Source organism: Numida meleagris, chromosome 21, assembly GCF_002078875.1.
Source record: "Numida meleagris isolate 19003 breed g44 Domestic line chromosome 21, NumMel1.0, whole genome shotgun sequence".
NCBI lineage: Eukaryota > Metazoa > Chordata > Aves > Galliformes > Numididae > Numida > Numida meleagris.
In genome coordinates, this window is record NC_034429.1 from 165,931 (window position 1) to 187,672 (window position 21,742).

General features: G+C 43.2%; 1 protein-coding gene across 4 annotated transcripts in view; it reads right to left on the bottom strand.

Annotated features, from left to right (window-relative positions):
- The window catches only part of ANTXR1 (anthrax toxin receptor 1), a 97,077-nt gene that overhangs the window by 39,372 nt on the left and 35,963 nt on the right, over nt 1–21,742 (bottom strand). The window contains exons 11-14 of one of the 4 annotated variants that reach the window (XM_021375006.1): nt 20,468–20,537; nt 19,915–19,993; nt 5,664–5,759; nt 3,007–3,358 (exon numbers count right to left, since the gene is read on the bottom strand). In XM_021375006.1, coding sequence (XP_021230681.1) covers nt 3,266–3,358; nt 5,664–5,759; nt 19,915–19,993; nt 20,468–20,537 — 338 coding nt within the window. In that variant the 3' untranslated portion in view covers nt 3,007–3,265. Of the gene's footprint in view, nt 1–3,006; nt 3,359–3,773; nt 4,408–5,663; nt 5,760–16,082; nt 16,289–19,914; nt 19,994–20,467; nt 20,538–21,742 lie in introns of those variants that run through there. The other 3 variants (XM_021375009.1, XM_021375010.1, XM_021375008.1) reach the window with 3 other exon arrangements.

The following is a 21,742-nucleotide window of genomic DNA, read 5'->3' on the forward strand; positions in this document are numbered from 1 at the left end:
AAGCCATTTCTGGGCTTGCTGCTGCGGCTCTATCTCCTATCCCTGTCTTTGAAAGAAGGAAAACGTGGTTCAGCAACCATATTTGCTTGCTAGGTTAGGAATACCAGAGGGTTTCTACATCACTGCCATGCTACCAAAACCTTACAGTATGATGCTTTGTTGGTAAGCAGTCAAGGCCTGGGGGATGGACAGTTGGCCATTGGCTTTTCTTAGCAGAGGAAAGAACTTCAGGAGCACTTCTGCACACTTAACCATGAAAAGTCAGGACAGTAAAGTAATTCCTTGCCCTTCTATCACAGGTCTCAGCATGTACGTGACTGACACAGGTCTCTGGTAGCCAACCTACCCTGATGTCACAGAGCAGATGTTGCTGATGAACAACCCAGCGTGAAAGCAGAAGAATCCCATTAGCTGGAAACTGAAAAGCATGGAGAGGATGTATTTGCTGTTGCCATAAAATTTCTGTAGCCATTGAGGCATAAGCAAAGACAGCACATGCTGAATCCAAATTCTGCATATTCCAGGAATGTGTCTAGAATGTTTTCCATCCTGGGAGCATAGAAAACTCCACCAGTTTGCAGAGTCCAGCAAGCACATACTCAGTTACCGTCCCTGGAGTTTTATCTGATAAATAGGGGCAATGTGTTCCTTGTCAGTGAACTGTATCTGCTTTAAGATGGAACAGAACATAATTTAAAATGAGGGCTATGTGAGAAAACAGTACAACAAAATAAAGAATTTTGCCTCTAATTAGAACTAAAAATTTGGGAAGGAAAAATGCATTTAACTGAGCAGATTTTGTTCTTACTTGCAATCATTCTTGATAATACGGAATATGTATTTTAGCAATCATAACTAGCAGGTTTTTTAAAAAATAACATTAACAAGGATCCATCTGACGCATCCTTCTTTCTCTTTCCTCCTCTAAATCCTGGAACAGAGTCTCATAGCATAGTTATGAAATGGATAAAGGAACATTTCCTTTCTATTTGTTTCCTATCTGCTTGTGTTGTAACTATCCATTAAACCCTTGGAGATTTTGTCTACGGTTCAAGGTTTCTAATACAAGCAGGAGCCTGTCCCCGTTTTTTCATCTGCAATAGAGCACATTCTTCTTCCCAGGGGCAAATGAAGTCGAATAGGAATGCTATCTCATACTTTTTTTAAGTTGACCTCTATTTAGCCTGGAAGAGGATCCAGGAATCTCTATTTTAACTCATTAAAACGAGGAGAGACAAGACTGCTTCATGGCGAAGACTTCAAGCTGACACGCGCAAAAATTCAAAACAGACATGTCAAAATCATCCATGCACTTAGAGGAGACGTGACATCATGGAGGAGAGAAAAAAAAAAAGCCCTCCACATAAATAGCTCTGATATAATTTGCAGTCGAATAGGGTTGACATGCAATTCTCCAGAGAATGCAAGAGAAAAGGTAGCATCTCCAAAGCTCATTCCTTTTCCTAGGCCATTTCACTTATATGAATAAACAAGGCCAGAATCAGTGGGTTTTGCTCCAAGTGCCTGACCCACTTGCTTTAGAGAGAAATGAATTTCATTTTCTGAACTAAAGAAAAGGAAGACATCACTGCTACTTTCAGCTATCTGCAGAAGCCCTTGCTCTCACTCATTGATTGCTCATGAATTTATTGGTTGAGTAAGACTCGGTCCTAATGAGCTAATTCTCCTCAGCTGGGCTTAGCCAGCTTTCTGTGGAAGAGGTGAGAGGAGTCCAAGGAAAAAACAAAGGAAGAAATAATTTTTACTGAGTTAACTGCTTTCCCTGCACGACTTGGGCAAAGAACAACAGTGCCTCCTCTATGCTGAGTCTCTGTTGTGGTCTGGAACAAAAGGTGCTGAAGACAGTCGGGATTAATATAACTGGCCTTTGGATCTGGCCTTAAAGAGATGCATTAGCAAGGAAAGTGGTTCAGGAATCTGAAGTCTATGTGTATCATCTCAAGGCAAAGGGATTTCAGAAGGCAATTCTTAGCGCTCTCCAAAAGCTGAACCCCTTGGAAGACCTTTTGGGTCAGAAACTGAAGGACTCTTCGGAGAATTTGGCTTTAAATTTTGGCTCCGATTGTTTTGTATTGACTGTACCATAAATGAAGACACTCCTTTGTGGCAGCAAGAGCGGACACCAGTTTAGGGCCCAATAGCTTTGGTGGAGCTACCACATTATGCTAGGTGAGTGCTTGGTTGAACTCTTGGCTTGGTCTGAAGACAGGGGCTGTGGGGTCTATGAGCCATTTTTCCCTGCACATTTGTGTCTTTATCTCTCATTTTTTCTCACTAATGTTTCAGATGATTAATGAACCCGCATTCTCTTCTCCCAAAATCATTTTAACTGCAGAAAAATGGTGCCTCACATGCACACGGGAACGGGTGGGAATCAGAATACGTGGGCCCTTACAAGTAATCTCCATCACGCCAATGCGCACCATGTAATTTTATTACTCTCCAGGGTTACTGTAGTGTATATGCATTTCCTCCCCTTTTCTTCCTGCAGTTTAGCCATAATTTGCATGTGTTTTTAATATATATATATATATCTTCTGTATTTTATCCATCCAGATTTTTGTTTCCAAAACTTTTGGTCAGCTGCACTGCAGACTTAGAGCCAAACAAATTGCTGGGTTCTTCCATGCTTCCTTCCAGAAAGCAGCTTTAGAGCTAAGGCTGGTGTTCGATGCTTGAATACCAACACCTCATTTATATGCCAGCCCCACCCCTGTAGTTTAAGAAGCTGCAGTACAAAAATAAGCAAGAGGGTGCAAATACTCTGAGCAGGCAGTTGCTGCAGAGGTGCAAAATGGGAGGTGCATGGGAACTCTCCCAGTATGGACATGACTTTCAATTATTGTATTAACTATGTCTTTGCTATCCATCCAAAACAAATTAACCAACTTAATTTCCAAGCCAGTCTAATAATATACCTGCAAAAGCCTCCTGAAGACTATTTTGGAGGTTATTATTTAGTTGTCTTGCAGACATTTGTATTTACTTGGCTTGTGTCTATATTAAAACTACGCCTTGTACTGGCCTCCTACCTGGAACTGAATTTCACCTTTGGTTATCTAAGCAGCCTGTTGCACACAAGTTCTGCTATGAGTGCTCTGATTTCTCTAGGTTACCCTGTGTTCAGGACAGAGGAGGAAGGGGAAAACAACAGCTACTGAAAGTCAAATGCCTAAAGCCATCATCAAGGCCTGGATCTGGCGCCTTCTGTTTTGCAGATGTGTTCTTCTCAGGAAAAGTGGGGTCATCCTGCCATGATGTCTTTGTATTTGTCATCATTCTTTTCATGTGTACAGTGCTGGAGATGTAAGCTTTGCAGAACATCTTCCTTTGTTGCCTGCAGTTGAATAAACTTCCTTGAAATCTCTTCAAAAATTAGCACCTGGCTCCCATGCTTTGGCACCTCCCCATATGGATGTCAAGGGGAATTTTGCCTGTACTGGTATCAGGCACAGCAAAGGTCTAATTATTATTTTGATCCACTAAGCAACAATTGCATCTACTGTAAACTGAGTGGTAAATTCCAGACTTCATCCCAGAATACTTCTGAGACCAATAAACTTGGATACACTTGGAAATAGCATTTCTTTATGAGTGCATGCCAAGGAGATACTGAGTTCCAGATAAATCTCCAGAGTAAGTCTATTGACTTCAGTGCCTTTACTCCAGGGGTGAAGCTGGCTTGGTGTCTTTCCTGGAGAACTGCTGGACAGTAATGATTTCTATTTAATTAAAACACATGCCAAAGGGAGTTTCACTGTTTAGAAATGTGCTTGTCAGTCAAATTTATTCTTTGTAAGAAAAAAGTTGGATTTTTTTCCCCCTAGACAGACACACAATTATCTCTGAGATGTCCCCAGGCTTGAATTCACATCAGTGTCTCTGGGTCTGTGGTTTGATTATTAGAGGTTATTGCTTGCCTGCCTCTTGTCTGTTGTGCAAGCCAGTTCCTCTGCCCTTAATTCACTCTGTGTTTCTGACGTTGTATTCCTTGATGAGCCACTGCCAAACTAGTAAATAAGCAGTGCCGCTCTGCTCTTTCTCCCCACCCTAAACCAAGCAGGCTGGGTGCTCCTCTGTGGATTTCTCTCTACATTTTACAGAATTGAAATGCACAGTGAGGTATCTTAGCTGCTGGTTTACTACTGCTCTGCCATCCTGGAGAGATGAAGAGATCTCACACAGGTTCCTGAATTGAAGTCTTTCCAGCAAGTAACGGGATGTGTTTAACACACACTTAAAGCATCACAGTTCCATGACTGCTGTCCCCATCTTGTTCCCTTGGAGCAGTCTTGCACGGCCCTCTCAGTGCATACAGTTCCATGCTCCCTCTACTCCATAACCTTCTGCTTTCATTCATGCCTTATTATCAGCCTCATTGCTCTCCTGCAAAAGAACCTTTAAATGGTAGCATCACTTACAGCCTCTCCTCTCTGTCACCTCAGTCCTCCACTACATCCCAGTGTAAACTCTGCATGGGTTCACCTCCATTGACTCCCATGCAGATGTGCCAACAAAGAAGTTGGCCTGACTTCACTGGGAACAGGTCATCTAGTTTAGACAAACAACTCCCAGAAATCTACCCCACTGCTAATCCTTTGTCCATTTTTAGAACTGATATTTTTATTGTTCTGAAAAGTCCAGATAAGTATTTTTTCCCTTCTGGTTTTCTACTCAGGACAGAGGTGCCAAACTACCATGAAAAGAAGCATTCTACCCCTCGCTTATCCATCCAGAAACAGACAGAGATGATCAAGATTTTTTCCTCTAAGTTTTTCATCCTTGTTCTGGATAGAGAAACACATTTCACACAAAGACTCCTCAGATATGACCAGCTCCTGCAGGGCCTGTGGCTCCACAGTATGGTACAATACGGTGTAAACTTAGAAAACTGGGTAAGTCACTTACAATCAGGAACAATGGTAGTGACCCAGAAACTTGAGCCAGTTTGGATAATCTTAAGAGATGCATTTGAAACATGATATGCAGCCTGACACCAAAACCAGTCCCCAGTTCTGCTGACAGTAATTCCTGCTCTATATTTGCCGTGTAAATGAGACCCAAAGTGAGGGCTGAGATTCACTGGATTGCATGCTCCACAATAATCACTCTTCACCCCGATTTCCATTGGAAAAGGCAGCCCCAGGGCACAATCATACAGAGCTATGACAGGTCCTTGCAGTCAGACAGCAGGGTCATGCGTGAGAGAAAATCTTATCTCAAGTCCCTGATTCCCCTTTACCTCCCCTGACCTCCTTCTGTTTTCTCCACATTTTGTCTGCGTTTTTAAACATGAGCTCTGTGACTACGCTTTTTAACTCTTCAGAACATTTTGTTCTGTTCCCTTGTTCCATCCAGACAATGCCGACCTGCTGCTCCCCACTCACCATTTCTGCCCTCCATTTTACCTTAAGTAAAACTTAACATTTTACTTCAGCGAAAGAAAATCAAGCGAGAATGCTGCATGCAAGTAACAACAAACACTTGATAAAGCGTGCTATGATCACAAGGAGAGGGAAGGCTTTCCCCCTGCCTGCAAACTGGCTTCCCCATCCCAGACACAGTTTCTTGCAGCTCGTTCACACAGAAATACCATGGAGCTGTCAGCAAGCTGAAGGTAGAGAAGGGTGAGGAGGACTTACCACTGTGCAGCAAAGAGGCCAGAACCACCAGAGGAGGGCCAACGCCAGCAGCAGGAAGAGGATCAACAGAGCTATAGCCAGGATGGTCCCATCTGACTGGAAGAGAAACACAGAGAGCTTGTGAGTACCACCAGCAGAAAACACAGTTTTCCTCTCTCATACATCTAAATGGGGCACCTTCCCCATCCTCGGTTATTGTGAAGAGGCTGAGGCATCTTGTTCACCTCCTGGAGTTGTAGGAAGTTTTGTCTCGGTTTTCCAAAAAATAGATGTAATTTTAAAGAATCACAGCTCACAACACGATGTTTCCTCGTGATTTCAAGCATTCTCCTTTCTTTGTGACTATTTGTGACTATCTACAGCAAACTGATTGAGCTGTAGATGTCCCTGTTCATCGCAGGGAGTTGGACTAGACGGCCTTTAAGGGTCCTGCCCAACTCAAATCATTCTATGATTCTTTGATTCTATTTTTCCCTTTTGCACAAGCTTGAAAGTAATGCCAGAATTCTAATTTACTCCAAACAGAAAACTCTTTGGAGAGCTGCAGTTTGCATCTGCAGGGAGAAAGCAAGAAAAGCTGAAGCTCAACTGGGGATGACACTGGCCAACATGGTATCAGGCAGCAACAAAAAAAGGCTTTTTAAAGTATGTCAGCAGCAAGAAGAAGTCTAAAGAAAACATTGGACTGATACTCGATGAAGATGTTCACCTAACAAGATAGGATAAGGAAAACACAGCTTTTTGCTTCAGTTTTTAATATTAGTGGTAGATCTTGAGTTGTCCAGTCGTCTGAGTGAGAGGATCATGACGAGGGGAGCAGTGACTTTCCAGTTGTGGTCACCAAAATTGAAAGGAAACTGTTTTATCAGCTCAATGGTCGTAAGTCCATGGGGTCTGAGAAGATTCAACCCTGAGTCCTGAAGGAATTAGCAGATGTTATGGCTAACAACCACTCTCAACAATTTACCGAAGAAGGTCTGTGATGAGATGGATGTACCCAGCATTACAAACAGGGCATGAGAGAAGACCCAAAACACTACAGACCTGTTGGTTTAACCACAGTGCCTGGAAAAGTTCTGGAGAAAATTGTCCTGGGGGATAACAAAAGTCCATTAAAGAACAAAGCTGTTATCAGCCATTGCCAACATTGGTTCATCAAGAGAAAGTCCTGCCTTAATAATTTGATCTCTCTCTATCATAAGGTCACCTGCTTGGTGGATTAAGGGAAAGCAGTGGATGAAGGGAAGGCAGAGGATGTAATCTGTCTGGATTTCAGTAAGGCCTTTGATACCATCCCTCATGACATCCTCCTGGAGAAATTGCCTGACTGTGAAACAAATTGGTTCATGTTACTCTGGGTGATGAACAGAGCAAAGCTCAGAGCATCGTAGGGAATGGAGCTATATCTAGCAGATGGTCATCACTGGTGCTCTCCAGAGATCAGTTCTAGGGCCAGTCTTGTTCAGTGGTTTTATCAGTGGTCTGGATGCAGGACTGCAGTGCATCCTCTGTACGTTTGCTGATGGTGCTAAACTGGAGGCTCTGTTCAGTTCCTGGAGGGAAGAGAAGCCTTGCAGAGGCATCTGGATAGACAGATTGGAGCACTGGCCTGAAATCCAGCAAAGGAAAATGCCAGGTGGTGCAGCTGGGATGGCATAATGCAGACACAGGCACAGCCTGGAGGAGATGAATGGCTGGAGAGCCTCAGCAGGAAGGGACCTGGGGGTGCTGGTGACAGCAGGCTCAACATGAGACAACAGTGGGCCCTGACAGCCAGGAGGACGGTCCTTTATGTTTTCCCCATTAAAAAGGCATTTGCAGTTCTCTGATATCAATGAACAATCCTAACTGCTGCACAAGGCACCTCAATATAGCAATCAAAACCAAATGTGCATTATTTCTTGTTGATTAGATTTAACCCAAAGCAGATGTTCTCAGCTCTCTAAGTCATGCCAGCTTCCCTATAGCATGTCTCCCCAGTATTGCCCTGTTCTGAGATAAGCAAGCAGGCAGTCCTGACTTAAGCCTGTTTGAGAAGTTCCCAATATAGGAGTCAGGCATATAAAAACCCCACCCAAATGTCAAGATCACCAAGTCAGACTAAGGACACATTCAAGAGCAGACTGACCTGCAAGATGGGAAAATTGGGTGCCTGCTTAAGTCACTCTAATTCAGTGGCCAGATGATCTCCCATCATACCAAAATGGTAAGAATAATGGAAAAACAATCAAGTTTAAGAGCATTTTCCAAACCTTCTTCTAGTGCAGAAGACATTTCTGGACATCTTGGATCAAGACAATCTGATCTTTGACACTTGGAAATAAAAGAGATGTAGTCCGCACAGGAGAATTCACCCAAGACATCTCTGGAAATGGAAACTGGACCCTGACACAAAATAAAACTCATTTGAGAAGACAGAGCTGTATATTTTGGTGTTGTTCCTTTAGACAGATGGCATGAAGTAACATCCATCATCTGCAAAGTGGAACGTGCTGATGTTAAGCACTTTAGAATATGTGATTCTGACTCTTTGTTGCTATGAAATCATAGAGGAAAGACGGAAGGCTTTTTATGTCTAATGGTTACCTGCCCCTTTTGTGCCTACATTGAAATAAATTTTGTCATTAAGAATAATTTAAGAGCAATTTGCAGAAATACAAGGCAAATTAAAGTGGTCTTTTAACCGGTTTTTAACGGAATTTGTTTGCACTGCAAAGAGAAGTTTACATTACTCCAACACATCTGGATCTCTGCAAGGCAGCTGATGTGGCCAGCTGGTATTCTGCATCTCTCAGCAATGAAACAGTCCAGAGGAGCTGAAAGGATTTCATTTGCCAAAACTTACATTTCTCACTCAGGTAATGCCTCTCAAAGCCAGCACTGCATGACAAGCCTACAGGAATGAGCCGTCTTCCGATATCAAAACCAGACACACACACACGAATGTGGGGTTGGTATTAATTCCTTTTCTTAGACTTGAACAAAGATGAAAAATACTCTGGACAGATATGAGCTGAATTTTCTGGGCTCAGCCACAGCTACTACACATCAAATCAAGACCCTTAATCTACAAATTCAGTCTTTATTTGCTCTGATTACACTGTCACTGCTGTGAGCTGGGCTATGAGGAAACCCTAGCAAGTCAGGCTTGGACAACACATATGTACATAATAAAACCTACCATAATCACCAAAGCGACCCAAATCTTGCTTTTCTTTTGTTTTACCTTTATATTGCCAGTTTCTGCTATAATTTAGTAATCATTCTGCGTAGCAACCATAGTTTCATAGAGCTTGAACTTTGCTTAGATGTTAAGTGCCGCTACCCAAGCTGAATAATAAACAAGAGGGAAAATACGCCTGCTAGAACAGATCACAAAAGTTCCACGGACGTTTTTGAGTCTTTCTCCCTGTCTTAAAGCTGGTTAAATAGGGCTGGTGAAGGCTTTTGAAATATCTGTTTCCATTCAGTTATTTTTAAATGAAAATTTGGAAGAGTGACACAAATGCTGGAATAATTCAATGAGCTGTGTTCGACACACGTATTGAATAAAGGTTGTCAACGCAGACGACAAAAACAACTTTCATTTTGAAGACAAAGAAGAATTTTAACACTTAACTACTGGAGTTCCTGTGAAATATCTACAGAAATGAAGCATGCTAGCCCCTAAGTACAGAGAGTTATCTGAAATCAGTGCTACTTTCCCATTGGGATTTATTTGGAATGCTTATACTGAGATGAAACTGTGCTGCCTGGGCCTGTAGCATGATCAAGAATCTACAACTCCATCACATGTGAAAAATTGAGCTAAGGTTCTGTTACTGCTTCTGCCAACTATAAACTAAAGACAAAACATTAACAACTTGCTTCCAGACAGCTGCTGAAGACCTAGATGATGCTTGGAGCCATTGTTTTGAAACGCCTTGCTATTGTATCAAGAAACTCTACAAGAAAGTCAGCATGATGTTTTGACATGTGAAACCTCAGCCATGTAGACTTCGAAACAAAATGCTGGTAGAGAAAGCAAGGCATCAGTGCCTTGGAGCTGTCTTTTCCCTGCCAAAGAGTCCAAGAAAATGCTGCAAGTATTGCTGGCAGTTGAAGATCAATGGAAAACAACCTCTGGATGATACTGTGAAATATAAAGATATCAAGAAATCTGAAACGGGAGATTTGAGGCATTTCCTCATACATGGATACGCACATACATACATATATATATATATATATATGTGCTTTTACTCAGAAAATAGTGTTGACATGTGTTGGGCTTTGAGGAGCCAAACCGTGACTGGGGGGAATTCTTTTGTCATGAGAAAGGAACCTGGCCCACGTCTCAAGCTACAGGTACCTCGATTGGTGAGGGATGGGAAAGTCCAACCCAGAACATGGCACAGGCTATTTCCTTAAGTCTACCCACAAAAATTCAGCAATGTGCTGTCCTCCAAAGCAAGACATTCCTCTAGGGCACACACACAAACCCTGGGAAGATCTTATCTAAGAGGTCATGATTAGGTGCATGCACATTCCTTCAGGAGTCAGCAAACAGGGATGACCGCTCCAGGGAAATGACTCATCTACACTTCTCTTGTTGCCTACCAGTGCTGCTGCCCAAGATCATTCCTAAAATCTTGCAGGAATGCAGTCATGCAGACAGACAAAGCTAAGACAGCATCAGTGACTCTGAGACTCTCTTTCATCTCAGGCATCCAGGGTGCTTCTAAGAGAAACACACATAAATCTCCTTGTTGACTTTTTGATGGCTTATGTCTGAGGGTTTCAAACAAGAAAAGCTACTACACATCAGATGGGAATTTGTCTTTGTTTTGTTTGAATCCTAATTATTTTTAAGGTTTTATTTCATAGTTTCTCGCTTTACTGCATTGGCATCTGCAGCATACAGTAGATATTCCAGAATTGGAACGTGGAACTTCCAAGTGTATGGACTCCTGAAAGCTTTGACTACTGAAGTTCAGGAGAGATAAATGAAGTACTAGGTGCATCTAACAAATGTGCTCATGCACTGTTGTTGATGAATTAATGCACCACTGATTTATAGGGAGAGGGCGGTTGTTAGCGTGCATGCTCATTACCACAACAGTACATGGATTTAACTTGAAGCATGTGTTTAAATGTGCTGACTTTGTGGTGTGCCTAAGAAGGATGGACTTCTGTTGAACACATGCATCAAGCACTTGGCTTTAGGAGTTCATTCTAACTCCTAATGACTTCATCAGAAAGTAGGATCACAGAAGTGATGCTCCCTTACCAGCTAGCTGCTCCAAGGATCATCGATCCCATGCCGTGCAGCAGAGCATCTTGGAGCCTTTCCAGCCATTCTCACACTGGGCAGGCTGGAAAGCTGACAGCATTACTGCTCCCGTGTTGGGAATGCAACGTGAGACCTATTCTGCTACCTCGGAACAACAATGCAGCCACCTCACCAAGACTGCCTTTAGAGTGACTCACAATAACTTAAATGACACTTATACAGCAAAATCCCAAGAGACATGCACGTTTCTATCCCAGCCCAGCATCCTGCACATTGAAATCTACACTCTTTTTACATTTTCTCACTGGGAAGAGCAGTGGCAACCTGAAAGCACGTCAAGGGTGTTAACAGGAAAAGAGCGAAGTGCTGCTAAAAGACTTTACAACAATCTTGACTACAGTGCTTGAATGAGCATCCGAATTCTCACAGAGATTTTCTCATGGGAGAGAAAGGAGAAAGAGGCTTAGCAGAGGAGAAGGAAGACAAAGGATGACCCAGGCCTTTGCACATCAGATTCAGGTATCTTTTATTGTGAAGGGAATGATCACCATTTCTTCCTGGAATACAACCATAGAACCTGACTCTCTTGGGAATGCCCCCATCACTGCAACAGAAACCGATGCCTATCATCACATACGCATAGGAACTTCATTATTATTCTTATTTTTAGTATAACAATCCAGTCTAATTTCTAAAAGGAAATGGAATCTCACTGAACACAGTATTCTGTAATCCTAACCTCTTTGATCACAGTCTATGTGTAGTAGCTTGAGTGGGAGCCAAGCTCAGGAGGAGACGTGAGCAAGAAACACCTGTTCTGGGTCACCCAGTCTACATGCTTTCAGCTTCACTTTTCCAACTTTACTGTGCTGTGAAATGGGAGCTCCTTTGGCAATGATCTATTTTCCTCCCTTCCTTTCACAGCTGAAAGAAGATGAGAGCCTGTTTACAGAAAAGATTCTTCCAGCATCCTCGGTTATTTGCTTTACAGCACAATATAAACACCAGTGAAGCCTCACTTTACCGCATGCTGTACAAACCCAGAGCAAAAGACAGCCCTTGTCCTGAAGGGTTCACACATGGAGGGAAGGAGGAGTAATTATTGCTCCCTCTGGTACAAGAGAAGATCTTTGGTAGGAGAGAACATTTCTCTAATCTGCAATTGCAGTGTTTATACTTAGGAAAACACACTCAATTTTTCGTTCATAAGAAATACCCAGAAGTTTCCAGATAAACAGAAGTGTTAGCAAGAACTCCAGAAGACAGATAGGGCAGAATTAAGGGTAAAATTCAGGTTTTCCCAGTCTTGCAACATAAGGCATTGCATCTGGGAGTTGGCACTACAAAAAACAGGGTCTGGTGGAACAGATGATCTTCCCCTCAATTCAATCAAAAACCCTTCATTTGATGGGCACCTACCCAGTTGGAGGTGTTTCCATTTTGACTGAGGAGCTCCTATTCTGAAAGAGCCCTCTCCTGTCCCTCGACACTTAGAGCTAAAAAGCAAAGTCTTTGAGGTGAAACCTAAGCAGTTATTTTGGTTTCCATTTGTGCCTGAAGGCAGCCCTCAACAGAAGAATGCTAAATTCATTCTGGGAGGTGAATAGCAACTGGAATAATAGACAAAATTCAGTGGAATTACATTTTGTCATAACAACAGCCATTTATGGCTTGATTTGGGTTTACTTCTTTGCAAGACAGGAAAGGAAGGAAAACAGCATGCTGCAGCTCTGGAATGCCTTGCCTCTGTGTGTCTGAGGTTTGTAGCACTTAAGCAACTTTGTTAAAAAAAAAAAAAAAAATGAAAATCTAAGCAGCACCGTCCTGAGCTAACACTCTTACATACCCCCCTAGGCTGAACCAGTGACGTTCCTCATGGGCTGCCACAGGCAGCTTGCCATGAGTTCAGCAAGGTTAAGCAAACACCAGCATGGCCTGAACCCACACAGTAAGATGTATGGGACAAGTTTCCTTCTGAAATTTTGTTTAAATTGGAATCACATTGGGTAGCGTGTAAGGAAAGGATGCCATCCAAAGGGGCCCGGACAAGCTTGAGAAGTGGGCCCACAAGAAATTAATGAGGTTCAATGAGGGCAAGGTGTTGCACTTGGGTTGGGGCAATCCCAGATATGAGTACAGATGGGAGAAGAACTTGAGAGCAGCCCTGAGGAGAAGAGCTTTTCCAAACGTCCATTCTGTGATTCTTCCTCCACTCCCAATGTATTGGCCTCTTTTGGGAATCCTATTTTCCACATCTTAGGAGCATGCTGTTTTAAAACGCCAACCTCACTTAAGGGCGTTATAAAACCGCCCATGCAACAATATCGGAGTGAAATAATTTCTGCAGATTTAACTCTTAGGGTGACCTGAGAGGCAAAATCATTCACTGCCTACTATATTTGCAGCATAAAACAACTAAGAGCAATTTATTTTAGAAACAGACCTGAAATCGTGCGCCCTGGAGTTCCCACAGAGCAATGCCTCAACTAATAATACACAGGTCAAGGGCCTAGGAAAGGGCTCATTAGATTTACTCTGCAGTTTCATAAAGCCTCTATTGATACAATAGTAAATGCACTTTAATTGCCTGCAGACTCAGGAACGGTGATAAGTAGCAGAGCCTTAATTGTGCAGCCCAGAACAAAGTCACAATTGAAAAAACCCTGTGTTAGCACTGCATCACATTCCTTCTGAATAAAAAACCCTTCACTGCAGGGAGTCATCAGATTTTACTACAGGCCTGCAGTGCTTTCTTGAATTTCTGACCTTCTCTTTCTCCATATTTGAAGACAAAATCCACCCACTATTGTTTAACTAAACTTACAAATTCCTCCAATCTCTTTCAAACAGCCACAGAAAAACAAAAAAAAGGGGATTCAAAGATGGAGAAAGGCGCGTCAGTACTCACATCCTTTTGTCAAAAGCAACACCTATTGGAGGGATGAGACCCAATTCTTTTTTTCCAGCTTGCTTCAACGTCTCATGTATCCTTGCAATTGGAAATGGAGGACCAGACACTATTTCCTCCCAGAATGGTGGGTGCAGGTTTGCAACACCAACCTCTCAGGTAAGGCAAAGCTGGTATCTATTAGCACTGGATAGGAGCAACCTCAGTTTAGGTATTGCATAGGCCTCCCAAATGCAACCTCTCCCCCAAAACACCCCAGCCCAACACATCTCTCTTCATCTGAAGGTCTCATCTTTACAAGCACAATTCCCCTAGCTCTGCTCCTGAATCACTGCCTGAGTATGACACAGGAAGATGTCCACTGAGAACTCTATACACATGGCAAACAAAAACAACTTTCAGTCATCGGAAGATTAACATCCTGCAGCAGAAATGTTCTCCCACCCTGCATATGGGTGCCTCCATTGGATGGAGGTGGATGCCCCATTCCTGGAGGTCAGGCTGGATGGGGCTCTGAGCACCCTGACCTTGCTGTAGGTGTCCCTGTTCACTGCAGGGGAGTTGGCCTAGATGACCTTCAAAGGTTCCTTCCAATTCAAACGATTCTATGATTCATCGTCTCTCCTTGCAGAGCAGCACCACGTGTTTCTCACTAGGTGGTACAGGGGATTGCTCTTCCAACTGAATCATCAGAGCTGCCCAGGAGACCCACTTTACATGGTCACTCCAGCCCTGCACTTTTCACCTCCCTTCCAGTTTTGAGAGCTGCTAGTGCAAGAGGTCATTAGTGGTTTTTGCTCTTCTGGGAGCCCTTTAGAAAATGAACAAAGGCTTATTTTAATTCCCATCCTGGCTTCCATCCAAGATGCTCTCTCTCTCTGCACTGAAGAACTTGGCAGCAGTGGAGTAGGACTGACTTCCTGCCTGTGAACGCTGCCTCGTTAATTACTTCCTCTATTGTACATCTCCTGACAACGCTTGGTGTGCAGCCTGCACATACTTCCTCCCTCTTTCAGTTCTTCAGAAAACTCCTGACATGGGAAGAGGAGCAAATCCCTTCTTTAAGGCTTTCCCAACTCCACCAGCCATTACCTGCTGAGCACAGCACACAAGCACATGAAAGCAATGCTCACAGCACTGAAGTCTGACGCAGGGCAAGTCTGCACATGAAACTGCAAGACTGTGTGCTGAGGTTAACAGCTGAGAAATAGACACATACACGTTTTTAATTCTTAGCACTGGTGGGCTGAGGATGCTCGGGATGCTTGGCTCCCATTGCACCTCTCTAAGGCTCTATGCCTTACACTGGGTGCTGCAAGATGGGGGGTTGATATGTTTAGCAGAGAGTAAGCTATAGTCTATATCTAAGGTCCACTGATGCCAGCAGGAGAACAGAACTACTTTTTAACCTCTCACCATTGATTATATGCCATCTAATGAGAATATTATGGTCTGTCAGGTAAAAGAAAGTGTGCAACCATGTGAGAACGCCTGGAGCAACAGGGTAAGCTGTCAGCTTACAGACTGGGACTGGAAATGACATTCACCTTTACTTTCCAACTCAGTGTCTCTTCTATAAATGCAGTAAAAAAAATTCTAATCTTAAAAGGTGAGGAAACAGAACAACGAGAATTCAGTCTTTCATGATCTGTGGAAATACAGCCTTTAAGCGCTGGAATGTCACATCTAAGCCTGACAAATTGTTTCTGAAGCACTTCCTGCAGTCACTGATAGCTTTATTCAGCCACCAGATGCCTCTGGCTTCTACAAGCACACTGCATAAGGACCTTGACAGCAGTGACCAAGGACACTTAATACACCTGCAAAGCAGACATACCAGACTTTGCTGGATGAAGAAGGTATTCAGGAAAGTAGTCAGGATGGGAATGTCCTGCCTCCTAGGAGAGGACTCTGTCCACATTGAATCAAGCGACGGAGGCAACAATGGTGAGTTTTGATACCTAAACGTTACTTGTAATCCGAATAGTTCCTGGAAACTCAGACCTGGAAGACACAGTTGCAAAACAGATGCCCAGGATACTTCTGCAGGCCTCCTAAATACCTTCAAGGACAGCCTTCTCCTGTTGTCAGTCCAAGAAATCAATGACTGGTTCCAAGAGTTGGAGAGAGAAAAGGCTTTTAATCTGTACTGGATTCTACAAAGGAGAGATGATTTTGTCCAAAAGCACAGAGGGGAACAAGCCCAGCTTCTCCTTGGGCCAGCATGATGCTGTAGCCTTGAAGTCGCTTCTTAAGAAGCAATGCCCTGCTCCTCCATGTGCCCAACCTTTGCAGGCTTCAGTACTCAGGGCTGCTCCTTCTGCCAGCAGCAGAGGTCACCTGGATGTCCCTGCATGATTTTGCTCTCTTCTGCTTAAGTAATGCAGTAACAATGCTGTCTGTTTGCTCATTATTTGGAAAGGAGATTCCTTCCACCACAGGGAGCTTTAAAATGGAAGAAAAATATTCTTTAAGAGGTGCAAATATTGAAAAACCAACTTCAGAGAAATAAATCCGTAACTCTCCAAGACAAGCAAGCAAAGAGACAAATTCATCAAATCCTTCCAGCCAGCTGAGTTTTGTCATACTGGAGATGCTGGCATCTCATCCCCCAGCTAAGCACACAAACAGCACGCTGTCTCCAGCCTTAAAAATGCTCTCATTCCATCCATTCCCTTGTTCTGGTGGGGTAGCTGCCAGTGGTCTCACACCCCAGGCCAAATACCACCCTAAATTACACTCAGGACAGCCCCATCTTAGCTTAATACGTAGATTTTGTGGAGGGCAGGATTAAAATCCTGCCTGCAGCCCCTGATTTACACACTGTTACCCTCTTGCTTTTGAAATGAAACCAACCTTTCAATCGTAGCAGCTTTACCAAAAGCCAGACAGTAATCCACGGTCTGGGGTGTTGGGTTAGCAAAGTCTCTGAATAAAAAATAGCACTGGCCATCCACAGAGAGGACACGAGCGGGCTTCATTCACTGCAGGCAGCATCATGCTGCCTGAGCTAGAGGGTTTCAGCTGCATTCCATAAGTTAATAAAACAAATGCTTTGCCCGACCACAACAGCTCCTGTGTCTGGCCCAATTTTTGACAAATAAACAGAAATCACTGCATTCCTCCAGCAAGAGGACATACAGGCCTCTGCTGCTCTAAGCACCCTGCAAAAGCCAGCAGGACACAGCCCACCCAGGTCCATCCCATTGGAGTATGTGCTTCTTTTTGCACATCACCACTAGGGGATCTGAGACAGCATATGCTCCAGTCCTACCCACCTATGGATACACGAGTAACTGGGGTTGGCATGCTTTGGTTGCCATTTTGCAGCTGTGTCTCACTGCTACAAGAGCCCAATAACATGAACCTTATCAGCTCTCAGTTCAGGTGTGTGCACTCAGGTTTTCAACAAGTTCATAACTCAGCTCTGGAGCATGGGCAAATCCAACAGCAGAAGAAATAGAATCAAAACCAGTTTCTCCCAGCAAGTGGAGCTTATGATCCTACATGCCACCGTTCTCTTTCGGGGCTATGCATTCCTTGTGCTGATTCAAAAATGAAAGCCATGAAATTCGACATAAAACGGAGTTTCACCTTCATGTTGAGGTAATCTTGGTATAACCCACATTTCGTTCTTTCACTCTTTGTGATGAAGACTGCACTCTTAAAACCAAGTGGTCCTGTCGAATCCCATGGTCAGTGGTTCTTACCAGCTCCAGAAAATGACAAATAAACTTTAATAAGAGGTCACTCTTGCCTGAGATCAGACTTGAGATGAGCTCTGATACTTCCTTACTCATCACAAAGACCTTCCATTTGGAATTTCATCTGGTGGCTAATGGGTGAGTGCAAGTTCCAGACTGATCCTCACCATAAGGGACTTAAAAGGGCTTCACGTATGTAAATCAACTCCTTTGCCTCTGAAAACTCATCTTGAAAATCCTGAGAAAGAAAAACAAAACAAAGCCACCAAAGACCTCCTGTGGGCTGGTTCATAACTGGGGCTTGAAAATCACTGGTCCAATTTGGAAGAAGAATGTTGATATATTTTTTTTCAATTCATCTCCACCAGATTCAGCTGAGTGACTGCAAGTCTTCCCGAAATGTACTTTAAAATGGAAATTCTGGAAGATCCTCTGCAGCAAAAGCGTCTTTACAAAGGTCTTCTGTCTTCTTTTCTTACATGGAAAATCAGCTAGCTTTCATCAGAGGAGAGAACTGCAGTAAAGAACCAGGGCGGCCTGAATACTCACTTTAAAAACAGAATTTAAGCACTTCTGGCAATTTTATTTTAGGAACATGAATGAGTAGTTTCTTGAGACGCTTGGAAATGAGGAATAAAAGCGTATATTGCCATGCTTGTACTCTGATACAGGAAAGCACAACCAATTGAGCAAAAGGAAGACTAAAAGAGCCTAGTCTGTTGAATTCAAGGCATCCCTTGCATTTATTTGGCTGCAAACCACGAAGCCTACCATATTTCAGGCATCAGAAAGCTTTGCAAAGCAAGAGGTCCCATGAAGCACCATGGACATGCGCAATACAGGCAAAAGGATTCCATCTGCAGGTTTGTATGCCCAGATTTGAAAGAACATGTAGAAGTTGTGAGGCTGCCTCAGCTGTATCTATGTCTCCTTTAGAATAGGAAAAACAGCAAAAAGCCCCAAACCCCCAACAGCATTCACCAGTGAGGTCTAATGTGGTGCTGAGAGTACTGACAAGCAGTGTCACTTAATGCTGGAAAAGAGAATGTCTTTCATTCTTTCTCAGCAGAGCAGGAAGGAGATTAAATCAGTCATTATATATGCCCTCATTCCAAACCTGCTCTCATTTTCTCCACATTGAAATGCTGTAGCAGATTTTACACCTCAAGTGGAAAAAATGCAAATAATGACTTCAGTGAGGCAGTATGGGTTCAAGCTAAAGCTGTCTGTTCCCAGAGGGAGCGAGTTTCTGCTACACAGGGATGTGCATTGCTGCATTCAAGAGACACAAAACTGTCATTTCCTAAAAGGGACAAATGCTCAAGAACATTATGTTTGCCACATGATCACTATTTGTATATGAAGGCAGCGTAATTGGGAAAAACCTCACATAAATGATTGTGCTGGGCAAGGCAAAAATTCCCAGTACCCCATTTCCAGCAGCTGGCAGTTGGCACTGGATGACACAACGTGAGCACAGGAGTACTGAGTCCTCTGGCAGCCACAGGAGACAGGGCTTGCTGAATTACAGCACCGAAGCTGTGATGCATTCAAGGCAAAGGCCTTGATCCCTTGTTCCTTGCCAAGAAGTGACCTATTTGCCTCAGATGGAAAATGTTTTCCTTCTCTTAGAGCATTCACTGTCTGATAAAACTGATATTTATTTTGCGATCTTGTTCCTAGGAGACTTAAATATTAAATAAAGATCAGGACCTCTACCAGTCTAAAATCGCTTCAGTATTAAACTAATGAGAAACTGGCCCAACTTTCTTATCATGAAAACTAGCTAAAAGTTTTGCTCTCTGTGGTGATAAAAAAGCCTATTGGATACAGATGCTAACACTCCATCTGCCCTGCTCTTCAAATATGTGTATTTGGGAGTCAGGTTGGAAGGGACCCATAAGGATCACTGAGTCCATCTCCTGGCCCCATCTTTACATTTTCCAAATCATTTAAATGTTGCATAGAAAGAGACAAAGAGTGCAATCACAACCTCTGTGTGTCTTTCACCACTGGCAGCACCACTCTTGATGCAGACTGGCTAAAAAGCCACAAGACATGCCTCTTGTTCATTTTGCATTGGGCAACAAGGCATGGATACCTCCAGACCTGGGCTGCTAGTTCTATTCTGACCTGTGCATGTAGAAATAAGGGTCAAGGTGTTTACTGAAGGCACAAGAGCTTTGTCATATTATGGCACAGAAAATGCTGCATTGCTGTGCTCACAGGCTCACCTTGAAAAGAGGGAAACAAGTCCCTCCCACGCCAGGCTAAATTGGGAATCTTAATACCAGTGTACCAAACACATCTGTTGTTAAGTACCACCATCCTTACTGAATCATCACAAGTAGATGAATGAGAACTTACACAGTGTGTGCTGGAGATGATGACAGAGCTGGAGATGAAGCTTAGACCATCGTTCATGCTAACTTGGAGAGCTGCCTCCCTGAAAAAAAACACCAAAGAAATAAGTCGGGGCTGCCTGTCCACAATCCTCTTCCAGATAACATCCTCTGGAACTTGGACTTTAGGATCAGCAGCAAAGCTTTCCCCATTTGAGGCAGGAATGTTTTTCTGTCATTGAGAAGATTACTGACTCTCCTATTAATAAACTACCCAGAGTTGAGATAGTTTCAAAGACGACCTGTAAATCTATTGATACTAGCAATGCAAACATGCTGTAGCCAGTTTTTTGCATTCAGATGTGCCATACCTGATAAACCCCAGCCAGTGATAGTGAACAACATTCTGCGTTAATCTAAAAATTAATGGTCTAGAAACTATGAGCTCCTCAAAGGTGAAATACAAATGACAACGTTAGAACTAGTTGCACATAAGAACAACGGAGTATAGAGAGATGAGGCAGACTATCATTTCCCCATAGGCAAAGTAAGTATTAGAGTATGTAGAAAAAACATACATGCCAACTTCTCGTAGCACAGGTGCTGGGCAGAGTAAATAGGTATCTTCCACGACAAAAGGCTTCTCATCTGGGGAAAAAGAAAAAAAAAAGAGAGATACGAAGATTTATTACCAGATCAGTAACACAGACCTAGAGACACAGCTTAGAATAATGTTCTTCCTCACTTGTGATGCCCTACAGTAGGGTTCAAGGCATCAGAAGCCCAGCACTGTCTGCCAGCCCCATTCTGTAGGCAGCATCCTCCCCATTCCTTCAGCCACTGTGTGCTGCTGAAGTCCCCCATGCCCCACATCTGAGTCACAACAGAACTGAAGACCCAAAGCTTTCTGAATGTGCAGAGAAAATCGTCACAGCCTCTCTGTACAGGAGGCTTGGATGTAGAATCGTAGAATATCTCAAGTTGGAAGAGACCCACAAGGGCCAACAAGTCCAGTGCAATAGATCACTTATGACTGGAAATAAAAGCTGGATGAAAAAAACTGTATTTATGGAAAATCTCACAACTTCAAGGCAGAGTTGTCTGAACCTAAATTAAACCTTCCTACCTCTGCTACAGTTTTTAAAGCAGAGTGAAAAAAAAATAACAATAGGAGTTTGCCTTGGAAACAGGAACATCAGCCAACGCTCATTTGTAGACTCAGAACTTCATACTATCTCCCTAATCACCAGAGAAATGGGGATCCTAAGGAACTTCCCAGCCCATTTGCCAGCTGACCAGAGATGAGGCAAGTTGGCAGAAAACCAGGCAGACAGGCTGGTTTCTTTTACTTTTGGCTGGAAACCACACATTCCTACAGAACAGTTTGATTCTGCTGAATCAGCAGTTTCCAGAAGCGTGTCACTGCATCATCAGGAAGCTTTCTTCCAGCTGTAGTTAGAACCATCTCTAGGGTCTTCTCTAGATATGCTTACACATATATGAAATGAGAGCAGTTAGCAAGTATTGTCAGATTTCCTAAAAATTTCCAGTTAAAATTTTAATTTTCTTTGAGATCTTGGCAGATTTCAATCCTATCATAAATCCAAATCTTAAGTCTCATCACCATACACTGTAGGTTGGAGGAGTCCTTCCTTCCACGGCACTGTGTTAAACAGCAGAGCAATATATCACCACCTTGTTTTGCTGTTTGAAATACAGAAAGTAAAACCAGGGTCTACAACCAAGAAAAACAACTTCATAACTGCACAGTGAACTCACTTATCTTCCCAGGGAGCATTAACACGGGCAACGTGGAAGGAAGATAAGAAACAGCCAGCGTTCAGCGCCTAACT